The sequence below is a fragment of the Sciurus carolinensis genome, chromosome 4, assembly GCF_902686445.1.
Source record: "Sciurus carolinensis chromosome 4, mSciCar1.2, whole genome shotgun sequence".
In the NCBI taxonomy this organism is placed as follows: domain Eukaryota; kingdom Metazoa; phylum Chordata; class Mammalia; order Rodentia; family Sciuridae; genus Sciurus; species Sciurus carolinensis.
This window is the reverse complement of record NC_062216.1, coordinates 176759363-176772413: the sequence shown is the minus strand read 5'-3', so window position 1 is coordinate 176772413 and position 13051 is coordinate 176759363. Positions and strand designations below refer to the sequence as shown.

The 13051-nt window shown below is 43.4% G+C and overlaps 1 protein-coding gene across 13 annotated transcripts in view; it reads right to left on the bottom strand.

Moving 5' to 3' along the window:
• Positions 1–13051, bottom strand: part of Ppp6r2 (protein phosphatase 6 regulatory subunit 2) — a 91562-nt gene that overhangs the window by 26417 nt on the left and 52094 nt on the right. For 10 of the 13 annotated variants that reach the window (XM_047547980.1, XM_047547983.1, XM_047547984.1 and 7 more), the window contains one exon: positions 3739–3925. The exons of 2 other annotated variants lie outside the window; for them this stretch is intronic. In XM_047547980.1, coding sequence (XP_047403936.1) covers positions 3739–3925 — 187 coding nt within the window. Of the gene's footprint in view, positions 1–3738; positions 3926–13051 lie in introns of those variants that run through there. One more of the 13 variants, XM_047547989.1, reaches the window with a different exon arrangement.

The following is a 13051-nucleotide window of genomic DNA, read 5'->3' as shown; positions in this document are numbered from 1 at the left end:
CACACGTGAATACATGACCAGTGAAACTCCACATCATGTCAACAACAAGGATGGGACCCTAATTAGAATGTTATACTCTGTGTGTGAATAATATGCCAAAATACACTCTACTGTCACGTATATCAAAAAAGAATAATTTTTTTTTTCTGGTACTGGGGATTGAACCCAGGGCCATGTGCTTGCAGGGCAAGCACTCTACCAACTAAGCTATATCCCCAGCACAAAAAAGAAAATTTTTTAAAAAATAAATAAATTACCCACTGTGCAACATTCGGTTACAGCAACAGAAAACTCAAACAGTTGAGGAAGAAGATGGGAAGAAGAGTGAAGGAGAAGAACAGAAAAGGGGGAAGAAGAGGAGGTAGGAGAAAAGGTAAAAGGAGAAGCCGGAGAGGAGAAGGCATTCTGAAAAGGATGATTAAATTTCTAGAGAGAAAGACTAAGAACAAAACAGAAGATTCAAGTAACAATATCAGGGCTGAAACAGGACACCATTACAGATCCTATGGACATGAAAACTCTCATGAGTTAATATGAACAGCTCTATGCCAATTTGTATAAATCAAGAAAAATGAGGAATTTCCTTTATGAAGAAAAAACACTTAACTAAACTGACAAGAAGAAAATCTGAGTCACTCCAGAATACCAGAAGAAACAGAATTCATGACTAAAGCCACCAGAGTTTCTGGGCTCTAACTGCCTGGTCAGAGCCTTCTACCAAACAGCTACACAGACTCTTGAGAGAACATGCAATGAGGGACTATGTCCCATAGAACTGTACGAAGGTGTAAAACTTTGATCCTGAAGTGTGACACAGGCACTGAAAGAAAGGGAAGTTACCGGCCATCTCACGAGCAACACAAAAGAAAGAACATGCATCACAATCAAGCTAAGTGTATTCCACGTTGGTTTAACAATAGAAAAACTAATCACCAAAATTCAATGGTTCATAGAGCAGGAAAACCATAAAGTCAACAGATAAAGTCGACTCCGTAGATAAGGACATCTGAAAAATTTTAACAACCATTCATGTTATAAACTTTCAAAAAAGCTAGGAATAATCTCCTTAAGTTGTTTTTGTTCTTATTTTGCTTGGTTTTAGTGCTGGACAGGAACCCAGGGCCTTGTGCGGGTTAGTACACACTCCACTACTGAGCTGAACCTGCAGACCCTTAAACTTGATTAAAAAACAAAACAAAACTGCAGAGCCAGGTGTGGTGGTGCAGCACACCTATGATCCCAGCTACTCAGGAAGCGGAGGCAGGAGGTCACGAGCTTCAGGACAGCCAGGCAATATAGCTAGAACCTGTTACAAAAAGAAAGACAGAAAACAGCCACACGGGCTCCACGACAAAGATCCCAACGAAGAGCAGAACGCCGAAGGCTTTTCCTCGTAGGTGCTAGATGAAACGAGGAGGCCCACTTCTATTCTACATCGTACCAACGTTCCACTCAGTACAATAAGACAAGGAAAAGAAGTAAAAAAATACACAATTTGTAAAGGATAAAGCAATCACTATAAATTACATGATCTTGTATATAACTAAAAAGGAATACAGAGGTAAATTATCAGAATTAATAGTAGTTTTACTGATAATCACCAAAAGCTGAAATCAGCTTAGGTATCCTTCAACATGCAGATGGTTAAATAAGCTGATACTGCCACATCATGGAACTCCACACAGCAATGGAAAGGGACAGACTGGGCTGGGGTGCAGCTCGGTGGTGCAGCATGTCCACCATGCACAAGGCCGTGGGTTAAATCCTTGTTATCAGAAAACAAAGGAGGGTGGACAAGTCATTGACACACACAACAACTTGGATGAGTGTACAGGAAATTATGCTGAGCAAAATGTGAAAATCCACAGAGTACATATTACATGACTTAATTTAAATGACATTTTGAAATGACAATATTTAAGAAGGTAAGGGACAGGGGACAGGGTGTGGCTATAAACAGTCACCATGAAGGGACTGTGGCTTCTGAACCTCTCGTCTTGACTGTGCTGGTGCTGCACAAATGCCCCCAGGGGACAAGTGGCACGGAAGGCGAGTGAGCAGTGAAACCTGGGGAAGAAGAATGGGCTGGCCCTCAGCGCCAGTCCTGGCTGCGAGACTGTGCTCGCACTTCTCCAAACGCCAGCCCTGGGCGAGAGCTGGTCAAAGCACACGGGGTTTTCTTCACCACAGCTCGTGAATTCACTGCGTGTGAATCTGCAATTCCTCAATAAAATCCCAATTAAAAAACAGCACAGTACACACTGATCAACTTCCTAAGGAAAACATCTCACAAAAGCTGTGCAGAGGACGTGACATACCAGTCAGAAGCCGACCGCTCAGCTCCACCACTGCCTCAGAAAGGGGCCCGATGTGTGACCACAGCCAGTGGCTGTGTTTCATCCAACAGGCCAGGGGCCGGCCAGTGTTGGCCTGAGTGCCCTCGTTCACCAGCAGAATTGTAAAGAAACATCTGAGAGTGGCAGAGCACTGTGACCAGGCTCCAGTAAATCACAGACCCATGCTTGCCGACACCAGAGTGCTGCACTGTGGTCCACAGCCTCCCTCTGACACACAAGTGTGCACACACACACCTCCTGTGCTGCCAACCTTCACTTCTGCTCTGCTCTAGAAACGGTCCTCTGGGATCGCTCGCAAACCTTGGATTATGACTGATGAAGATGATAGTCCCCTGAATATTCAAAACATGCAGGGAGAATTTCCTCAAGGGAATCAAACCACTTTTGTCATAGTTTAGATGTGAGGCGTCCCCGGAAGCTCAGGGGTGAGGCCGCGTTTGAGCTCAGAGGTGAAATGAGGGGTTATGAGAGCCTTGAACCCATCAGTAAATCATCCCCCGACGTGGGTCAACTGGGGGTGACTGTGCGAATCCCTGGGGGCGACCCTGGAGTGGTGAGAGGGGCTCGCTCACACTCTCTCTCTCTCTCTCTCTCTCTCTCTCTTCCTCTCTCTCTCTCTCCTTCCCTCTCTCTCTCTCCTCCCTCTCTCTCTCTCCTTCCCTCTCTCTCCCTCTCTCTCTTCCCTCTCTCTCTCTCTCTCTCTCTTTCCCTCTCTCTCTCTCTCCTTCTCTCTCTCCCTCTCTCTCTCTTTCCCTCTCTCTCTCTCTCCCTCTCTCCTAATCCACTAATACTTAGAAGAAGAAAAGGTCTTAGAGAGACATAGTGAGATTTTTACAGAAGAAGGGGTCAGATGTTTGAGATGTGCTTCTGGGTGAACAGTAGGATGGGTGAGTGGGGTGACAGACAGGAAGACTGGGTGGGTACCAGGCACAGTCCACCTCAGGCCTCCCCTCCAGCAGTCCACAGAGCAAAGGGGCTGAAGCCCGTCAGGTCAGACACGAGGCAGGAGAAGGCCCTGCTACAGGGAGAGGAACGCCCTCTCCCACTGTCCTGTGAAGCAGTAAGTGCCCTGGACACCCAGACTCACCACCCACTCAAAGCACAGGCCTGAGAGGGCCAACCAAAGTCCTGCGCAGTGAAGGCAGGGCCCAGGACCCCCACTGGTGCTCTCCGCAGCAGGGCGTGCCTATGTTCCAGGGCTGACCATCAGAAGCGTATCTGGGAAGCCCCTTTCTTACTCAAACTCCAGCTCATGTGCCAGCCACTCACACTGTTCCACCTGTGTCCCAGTAAGCCATCAAAATGCTGTCCCCGAAGCCTGGTGACGGTTCACAGTGATGGCTATCACTGTCCAAAATACATGTGCTCCACACATCATTACCTGTTCAGTTTTCCTTGCAATGAGGTTGCCAATGGTCTTGCTGAAAAAACTGGCCAGCAGAGGATTGAGTGGCGGCTCCCGGTCCAGGAAGTCGTACAGAAGGCTCAGCAGACTCTCATCCTCGCCTAGCCTGTCGCTGATCTGTGGCACATCACAAGTCAGAAGCTCACAGGCTGTGTTTGGGTATCTAAAAGGGCACAGTGCAAGCACTGGAGGTGAAACGCGACTTCTCCAACTCTCAGGAGCTCCTTATGTAATCTGCTTCTTAGGGACAGACCCAGGTGGTGAGGACAAAGCACTAAGCAGACCTCAGGACAGAAGAAAACCACATTTTTCTGTGACCAACTGGTTATATATATTTTTTTCAGTTCTGGGAATTTTTTTTTTTTTGGGTGCTGGGGATCGAACCCAGAGCCTTGTGCTTGTAAGGCAAGCACTCTACCGACTGAGCTATCTCCCCAGCCCCCAGTTCTGGGAATTGAACCCAGGGACATGCTACCTCAGGCCACATCCCCAGCCCTTTTTATTTTCTATTTTGAGACAGGTTCTTGCTAAGGTGCCAAGGCTGGCTTGAACTTAAAATCCTCCTCCCTCGGCCTCCTGTGTTGCTGGGATCACAGGCGTGCACTGCGCACCTGGCTCCAGCTGGTCCACTCTGCCTACCAAGGGTTCAGAGTCTGTACTCTCTTTCTCAGGCCCCTCAGCTCCAACCCTCTGACTACTTCCATGCCTCAACGACCCTTCTCCTGGCTTCTCCTTCCCCATAGGTCTCCTGCCTCCTGTCTACCCACACTGACTCAGTGTGCCCAGTCCCAAGCACGTTCATCAACCCCTCTCCATCAGAAGCCTTTCTTCTCCCTGTGTCCTTGTCCCTTCATGTCACAAATTGTCCCAGATTGGAGAAATACCACATCTGTAGCTTATGACACAGTATAAGTTGTAAGGACTATATAATTGCTTTATTATTGAGAAATACCAATAATTGTGAATAATGTACTTTTTTGGGGGAGTACTGGGGATTGAATTCAGAGGCATTCAACCACTGAGCCACATCCCCAGCCCTATTCTATATTTTATTTAGAGACAGGGTCTGAGTTGCTTAGCACCTTGCTATTGCTGAGACTGACTTTGAACTTGTGATCCCCCGGCTTCAGCCTCCCAAGTCACTGAAATTATAGGTGTGCACCACTGTGCCTGGAAAATAACGTACTTTGTGTGTGTGGTGCTGAGGACTGAACCCAGGGCCTTGTGCATGCGAGGCAAGCACTCTACCAACTGACTTACATCCCCGGCCTGAATATTATACTTAAAAAAATTTTGTTTTAATTGTAGGTGGACACAATACCTTTATTTTATTTATTTTTATGTGGTGCTGAGACTCAAACCCAGTGCCTCACATGTGCTAGGCAAGTGCTCTACGATGGAGCCCCAGCCCAGCCCCAATAGTGTACTTTTCATTTGATAAAAATGACCACATAAAAAATAATTCTTAGCCTGTTATGTGTAATCTCACAGTGACGTCACTATGTTACCTTGTTTGCATCTGGCAAGCACTGGGTCACCTCAGGATGCACATACCTGCCCAACAGAGCCTCAGGAGCAGCACTGCTAACAAGGCCTGAGGCTTTGCCTCTCCTCTGATGCATCTGGGAAAACTGGGGAGTGGGAAAAGGGTTCAGCAGGCCAGAGACAGGGGAGTGTCCCTTAGGGCTGATAGGATTGTCCCTACCCTCGGAGACCAGGGGAGTGTCCCTTAGGGCTGACAGGATGGTTCCTACCCTCGGAGACCAGGGGAGTATCCCTTAGGGCTGACAGGATTGTCCCTACCCTCGGAGACCAGGGGAGTGTCCCTTAGGGCTGACAGGATGGTTCCTACCCTCGGAGACCAGGGGAGTGTCCCTTAGGGCTGACAGGATGGTTCCTATCCTGGGCTATTACTTGATCCTCTCATCTGGGTTTTCTCATCTGCATGTGCAGGTGAGGGTACCTGTCCCACAAGGTTTCTGCAAAGATGACAGGGGCTGAAGTGAATGGAGCTAGCCACACCGCGTGCCCAGGAAGCACTTGGTTGAGATCAGCTGCTATGACCTTCCCTTGCCAAATGTGGTCAGTGCCCAAGTTGGGGAGCTTACACAGGTCAAGTGGAGGGAGACCTGGGCTTGAGAGAATCTTGAGGAAATAGCTGGCAAGTGTGGTAACTGTCCACATGCAGAAGAGGAAAAATATGGGGGTCTTGGCTGGCCATGAGGTGGGTGCTCCTCCTCGGCCCCCATAAGAGTGAGCAGCCTTCAGAGCTTTGAGGGGCCTGCTAGTCAGAGGGGCCCAGCAGCAGGGAGCTCGACGAGTTGCCAGGGACCACAGAGGTGGGATCAGTGCTTCAGACCACAGGCTGGGTGGGTGGAGAGGGACCCTGAGGGCTAGGTCAGGATGAGGCCTCCCCCTCACTGACTGACCTCTATGGCCTTTGGCATTCTTGTCTGTGAAATAGAGTAGCCAGTGCCCACCTCATGGATTGTTGTAAGACTGGACAGGGGACAACACAGGGCCACTGAGGGCAGGGGGACTAGAAAGCAAGGTGGACAGCGGGGAAGACTGTGTCTGCAGGTCTTTGAACAACTAAGCATGATGACTTACCCCAGGCAGTGGGGACAAATCAGATTCCATGGTTGAGGAATCAGAAGAGCAGAGGCAGCACCCTGAAGCGGTCCTAGAGCCCAGGGAATGATCTGATCTTATCTGCACACAGCAGAGGCAGCTAGAAGTTGCCCCCCTAAGGTCATATCTGGGTGGAGAGACTTAAGATTGTCTCTTTTTTCCCTTTATCTTTGTTTTCTAATTCATCATCAGTGAACAGGTACTGCTTCTGTTAGTTTTGTTAGTTTTTTTGAAATTGACCAGGGGACTGAGGAGATGGAGTAGAGGAGGCTGCTTTCCAAATACCCACTGCCTCCACCATGGTGCTGACACAATCCTGCCACTGTGGCGATAAGGTCGGCACCTGCTCTTTGCTTCAGAGCCAGAGCTACTTCATGGCTACTGTTTTCACTGCTGACAATTGCTGAACCCACCATTCTTGTTTATTGGTGGCAATTAATGTTGAAGACATCATAGTAGGACCTGGGTATTACGCTCTAACACTGTTTACTGTCTGCTGTTTTCGACAGTTGACTATTGTTTATTTTGCCCCCATTCTACGAGGAACTGGGAACCTACAGGGACACTGAAAGTTCACAGGTCAAGAGTTTTGGCTGCAGAACTAAACATTCCCTCATGTCACTCCAAATCAAAGAAGGCAGGAGACCAAAGGCCCAAACCATCAATGAGAACCCAAAGAGGATAACCAGAGAGGGAACTCAGGCCCTACTCCCTGGCATCTGTTCACAGGTCTAACACAGAGGGAAGTCCCAGAACAAAAGAGACAACTACACACAAAAGAGGCAGAGAATCTACTCTAAATGATGCTCAAGACCAAGACCTCTGGAAACATGAGAAAATAGGCAAACACACAATCTCTCAACAAAGGAACCCACTGAGAGGGAGGTGGATGAAAATCCAGAGAAAGATGATAAAAAACTTATGAATGAAAAAATGTTCAATGAACTAAAAGAATATCCAAAGAAGGAATTAAGACAGCCATTAGAGGCCATGAAAGACCATTTTGATAAAGAAATAGAAATAATGAAAAGAAATCAAGCTGAACTCCAGAAATGAAAGACAAAATCAATCAAATTACAAACTCACTTGAAAGCATCACTAAAAGACCAGATCGTGTAGAAAATGGAATCTCACCTTTGAACACAAAACTTCAGGCACTGAAGACAGGCTACATGATCTTAAGTGCAAAGAAGGCAATAAAGGGAAGAAATCATAGAACATGACCAGAAGATGCACGAGCTCTGGGACAACTTTAAAAGACCAAATCTGAGAATCATGGGATAGAAGAGAACATGGAAATACAACTAAAGGTATAAAGAAGATTTTTAATGAGATAGTTAGAGAAAACTTCTTCCATATCAGAAATGTGATAGACATCCACATACAGGAGGTGTACAGGACCCCAAATAGACCAAGCCAAATGAGAAGTTCACCAAGACATATCATAATCAAAATGCCTAACATAGAAAATGAGGAAAGAATATTAAAAGCTACAAGGAAGAAACATTAGGTCACATTTAGAGGCAAACCAATAAAGCTCACTTCTGATTTCTCTGCCCAGACCCTAAAATCAAGGAGGGCCTGGAATGAGATATTCCAAGCCTTAAAAGGAAACAACTATCAGTCAAGGTTACTATGCTCAGCAAAACTCAGTTTCAAATTCAAGGGGAAAATAAAAACATTTCACAGCAAGAATAAACTAAAAGAATTCATGAGTACTAAACCTGCACTACAAACAATAATCAAAGATAAACTTCAAAGTGCATTCCATTGACATGTATAACTAATTAGAACAAATTAAAAAAAAAGATAAACTTTACACAGAGGAACAAAAAATAATTTAGAAAGTTCACGAACAGAAGAAGGTCAACAGAATAATCCACTAAACAGGATGAAACATAGCAAAAAAAACAAAATGGCAGGAAACCACAAACATATAGCCACACTAACACTAAATGTTAATGGTCTCAACTCCCCAGTGAAAAGACACATTAGCAGAGTGATTAAAAAAAAAATCCAACTGTATGCTATTTATAAGAGACCCATCTTATAAGCAAAGACACCCACAGACTGAATATAAAAGGATGGCGAAAAATATTCCAGGCACATGGTCAAGAAAACAGGCAGGAGTAGGTATTCTCATATCTGACAAAGTAGATTTCAAGCAAAAATTAATCAAAAGAGATAAAAAAGGTCACTATATCCAAGTAAAGAGAACAATCCATCAATAAAATGTCAACATACCCAATCATAATTACATGGAAAAAATACTGCATGACATTAAATTCCACTTAGACCCCAACACAACAGTGCAGGAGGATTTAAACACACCCTTACACCAATAGGTCATCAAAACAAAAAACTAAGAAAGATATCACCAACCTAAATAACAGTATAAATCATGGGCCTAACAGACATCTACAGAACATTCCATCCCCAAACAGCTGAATTTACCTTCTTCTCAGCAGTTCATGGAACTTTTTGCAAAACAGATCATATTCTAGTCCACAAAGCAAATCTTAGCAAATATAAAAAACTGATAGGATCCCATATATCTTATCAGAGCAACAAAAAATAATAGAAACCACATAAACACATGGAGGTTGAACAATACTCTTAAATAAAGAATGGATCAAAGAAGAAATGAGAACAGAAATTAAGAGATTCTTAGATATGAACAAGAACAAAGACACGACATATCAAAATCTCTGAGACAGTAGGAAAGCAGTTCTAAGAGACAAATTTATAGCACTGAGTGCCTACATTAAAAAAATTAGATCGCAAATAAATAAGCTTATGCTCTACCTCAAGGCCTTAGAAAAAGAGGAACAAACTAACCTCCAAACCAGTAGAAGACAGGAAGTAATTAAGATCAGAGACAAAAATCAGTGAAATTGAGAATAAGAAATACACAGGATCAATGTAATGAAGAATTGATTCTCTGAAATGATATAAAACTGACAAACCCTTAGTCACACTAACCAAAAGAAAAAGTGAGAAGAAACAAATCAACAAGATCAGAGATGGAAAAGGAGATAACACCACAGACCCCTCTGAAATCCAAAGGACCATCAGATCCTATTTTGAAAATTTATACTGCAATAAACTGGAAAATCTGGAAGATACAGACAAATTTCTAGACACATATGACCTACCTAAATTGAACCAGGAAGATACAGAAATCCTATACAGACCAATATCAAGTAGTAAAACTAAAATAGCAATTAAAAGTGTTCCAAAAAAGAAAAGCCCTGGACCTGATGGATTCTCAGCTGAGTTCTACCAGACTTTTACAGAAGAATCAACACCAGTCTTTTTCATATTGTTCCATGAAACTGAAGAAAAGGAACACTCCCATATACTTTTTATGAAGCCAGGATAACCCTGATACCAAAACCAGACAAAAATGCATCAAGGAAAGAAAACTACAGACCAATATCCCTGATGAACATAGATGTAAAAATCCTATCTAAAATATTAGCAAACTGCATTCAAAAACGTATCAAGAAGATAATACACCATGATCAAGTAGGTTTCATTTCAGGAATGCAAGGTTGTTTCAACACATGCAAATCAAAAATGTGATTCATCACTTAAACAGAATTATGAACAAAAATCCACATGATCATCCCAATAGAGGCAGAAAAGCCATTTGATAAAATCCAACACCCATTTATATTAAAAACACTGCATAAGCTGGGAATTGAAAAAACACACCTCAACATCATAAAGGCCATTTATGACAAACCCATGGTACTACTGGAGAAAAACTAAAAGCATGTTCACCAAATTCAGAAATAAGACAAGGCTGTCCACTCTCACCACTCTTATTCAATACAGTCCTTAAAACATTAGCCAGAACAATCAGGCAAGAAAAGGAAATCAAAGGGATACACATAGGAAAAGAAGAAATCAAACTATCTCTGTTTGCTGACAATATGATCCTATATCTATAAGATCTAAAAAACTCCACTAGAAGACTTCAAGAGCATATAAATGAATTTAGCACAGTTGCAGGATACAAGACCAACACTCATAAATCAATAGGTTTCCTACAATCCAACAGTTATTCAGTCAAGGAAGAAATCAGGAAAACCATCCCATTCACAATAACCTAAAGGCAGGGAAACTCCTTGGGAATTAATCTAACCAAGGTGGTAAAAGAACTCTACATTGAAAATTGTAGAACGTGAAGAAAGAAATTGAAGACCTTAGAAGATGGAAAGATATTCATGTTCTTGGATAGGTAGAATATTGTCAAGATGGTCACACTATCAAAAGCAATATACAGATTCAATGCAATTCCCATCAAAATATCAATGACATTCTTCACAGAATTAGAAAAAAGTCCTAAAATTCATTTGAATAAATAACAGACCCAGAATAGCCAAAGCAATCCTAAGCGAGAAGAGAGAGGCAGGAGGCATCACAATACCCAATTTCCAATTATACTACAGAGCTATAGCAGCAAAAACAGCATGGCATTGGCACCAAAATAGACAAAGACCAATAGAATTTAAGACACAAAGACAGAGCTATAGCCATCTGATATTTGACAAAGGTGCAAAAAAATGTATCTTAGAAAAAAGACAGCCTTTTTGACAAAAGGTATTGTGGAAACTGGATAATTATGTAGAAAAATGAAATTAGACCCCTATCTTTCACCGTGTATAAAACTCAAATCAAAATGGATCAAAGACTTAGGAATTAGACCAGAAACCTTATAATTGCTAGAAGAAAACACAGTGTCAACACTCCATCATATAGGTGCTGGCACAGACTTCCTTAACAAGACCCCCAAAGCACAAGAAATAAAACCAACAATCAATAAATGGGATGCCATTAAATTAAAAAGCTTCCTCACAGCAAAGGAAATGATTAAGAGCATGAAAAGAGAGCCTACTACTTGGTCAGCTACTCCTCTGAAAGGGGATTAAATTCAGAATATACAAAGAACTCAAAAAACTTAACTCTAAGAAAACAACCCAATCAATAAATGGGCAAAAGAATTAAACAGAAACTTCTCAATAGAAGAAATACAAGGTCTGGGGTTGTAGCTCAGTGGTAGAGTGCTTGTTTTGTACGTGTGAGGCACTGGGTTCGATCCTCAGCACCACATTAACATAAATAAATAAATAAATAAATAAATAAATAAATAAATAAAGGTATTGTGTCTGTCTAAGCTAAAAATATTTTTAAAAGAAGAAACACAAAAGGCCAATAAATACATGAAAAAAATGTTCAACATCTCTAGTAATCAGGAAGATGCGAATCAACACCACACTAAGGTCTCCTCGCACTCCAGGCAGAAAGGCAGTGATCGAGCACACGAATGCAAGCAGGTGGGGGGCTGTGGGTGTACTGGGGGTGCTGCAGATGAGTCACCCACTCTGGAAGGCAGTGTGGAGGCTCCTGAAGAAGCTCGGTGTGGAGCCACCACATGACCCAGCTCTCCCACTCCTGGGTATTTATCCAAAACATCTAGACTCAGCACACTATAGTGACACAGTCACCTCAGTGTTTACAGCACCACAATTCACAATAGCAAAATTATGGAACCAGCTCAGTGCCCATCAATGGATGAATGGATTAAGAAATTGTGATACACACACACAATGGAGTTCTACTCAGTCATAAAGAAGAATGAAATCATCACATTTGCCAGTGAATGGATGGAAATGGGAACATCATGCTAATGAAATAAGCCAAACTCAGAAACTCAAAGGTCGAATGTTTTCTCTCTTATGAGGAAGTTAGAGAAAAATAAAGGAAAGATGGAGGGAGGATAGGATAACATAAAGAACCAATCAAATACAAATTCGTAGATGAACAAAAGGAAGTCTAGTAGAGTAGCGGGAGAAGGGGAGAAGAGGACAGAGGACGAGAGGGAAAGGGGGATCAGGAACTGAAATAGATTTCCATGCACATCTGTGTTTGTCAGGATGAACCTACTACTATGTAACCATAAAGCTCTAATAAGAAAAAATTTATATAAGGAATAGGAACTCCAAATAAGCATGGCAGATGGATCACACAGGCTAGCTGATATTCCCCCTCAACTCCTACTCAAATAATGCCAATAATTAAAAAGACAAGAAAAGAGAAGTGGAAATAACACTGGACTAAGCTTAGAGGACAGAGAGTAGCCAGCCAAGCCCAGGGAAAACAGAATCTCAATGCCCAGGAGAGGCACCAACGGAGTGAGGGCCCAAGCCACTCGGCTCCTGTGGCCTCACCGTGAAGGAGTGGCTGGTGAGGGCAGTGGGCTGGGAACTGTCGCAGAGCAGACACACGCCCCTCTACAAACTTGGGGAAATTCATTCCTGGGAAAAGTCAACCACTTAGCTCCTGATTCAGAGATCCAGGCACAGCTGAGAGCAGGGACAAGATGCGGTCCAGGAATAGGGGGTTTGTAAAAACTGCATGAGTGCCCCTAGGCCCTCCTTCTGGGTCAACACCCAGGATGCTGACAAATCTATATCCCAGCAGGAAGAGCTGGAAGGATTCTTTTCTAGAGAAAAAGACAAAATCAACTAGCTGTCATCTAACCAAACAGCTGGCCCACTTCACCTGTGGTGAAGCTCACAGTGAGCAAGCCCCACTCAGAGCCCAAACTCTGCACAAGCATTAGGGCCTCATGTCTGAAAAGGTACACTGC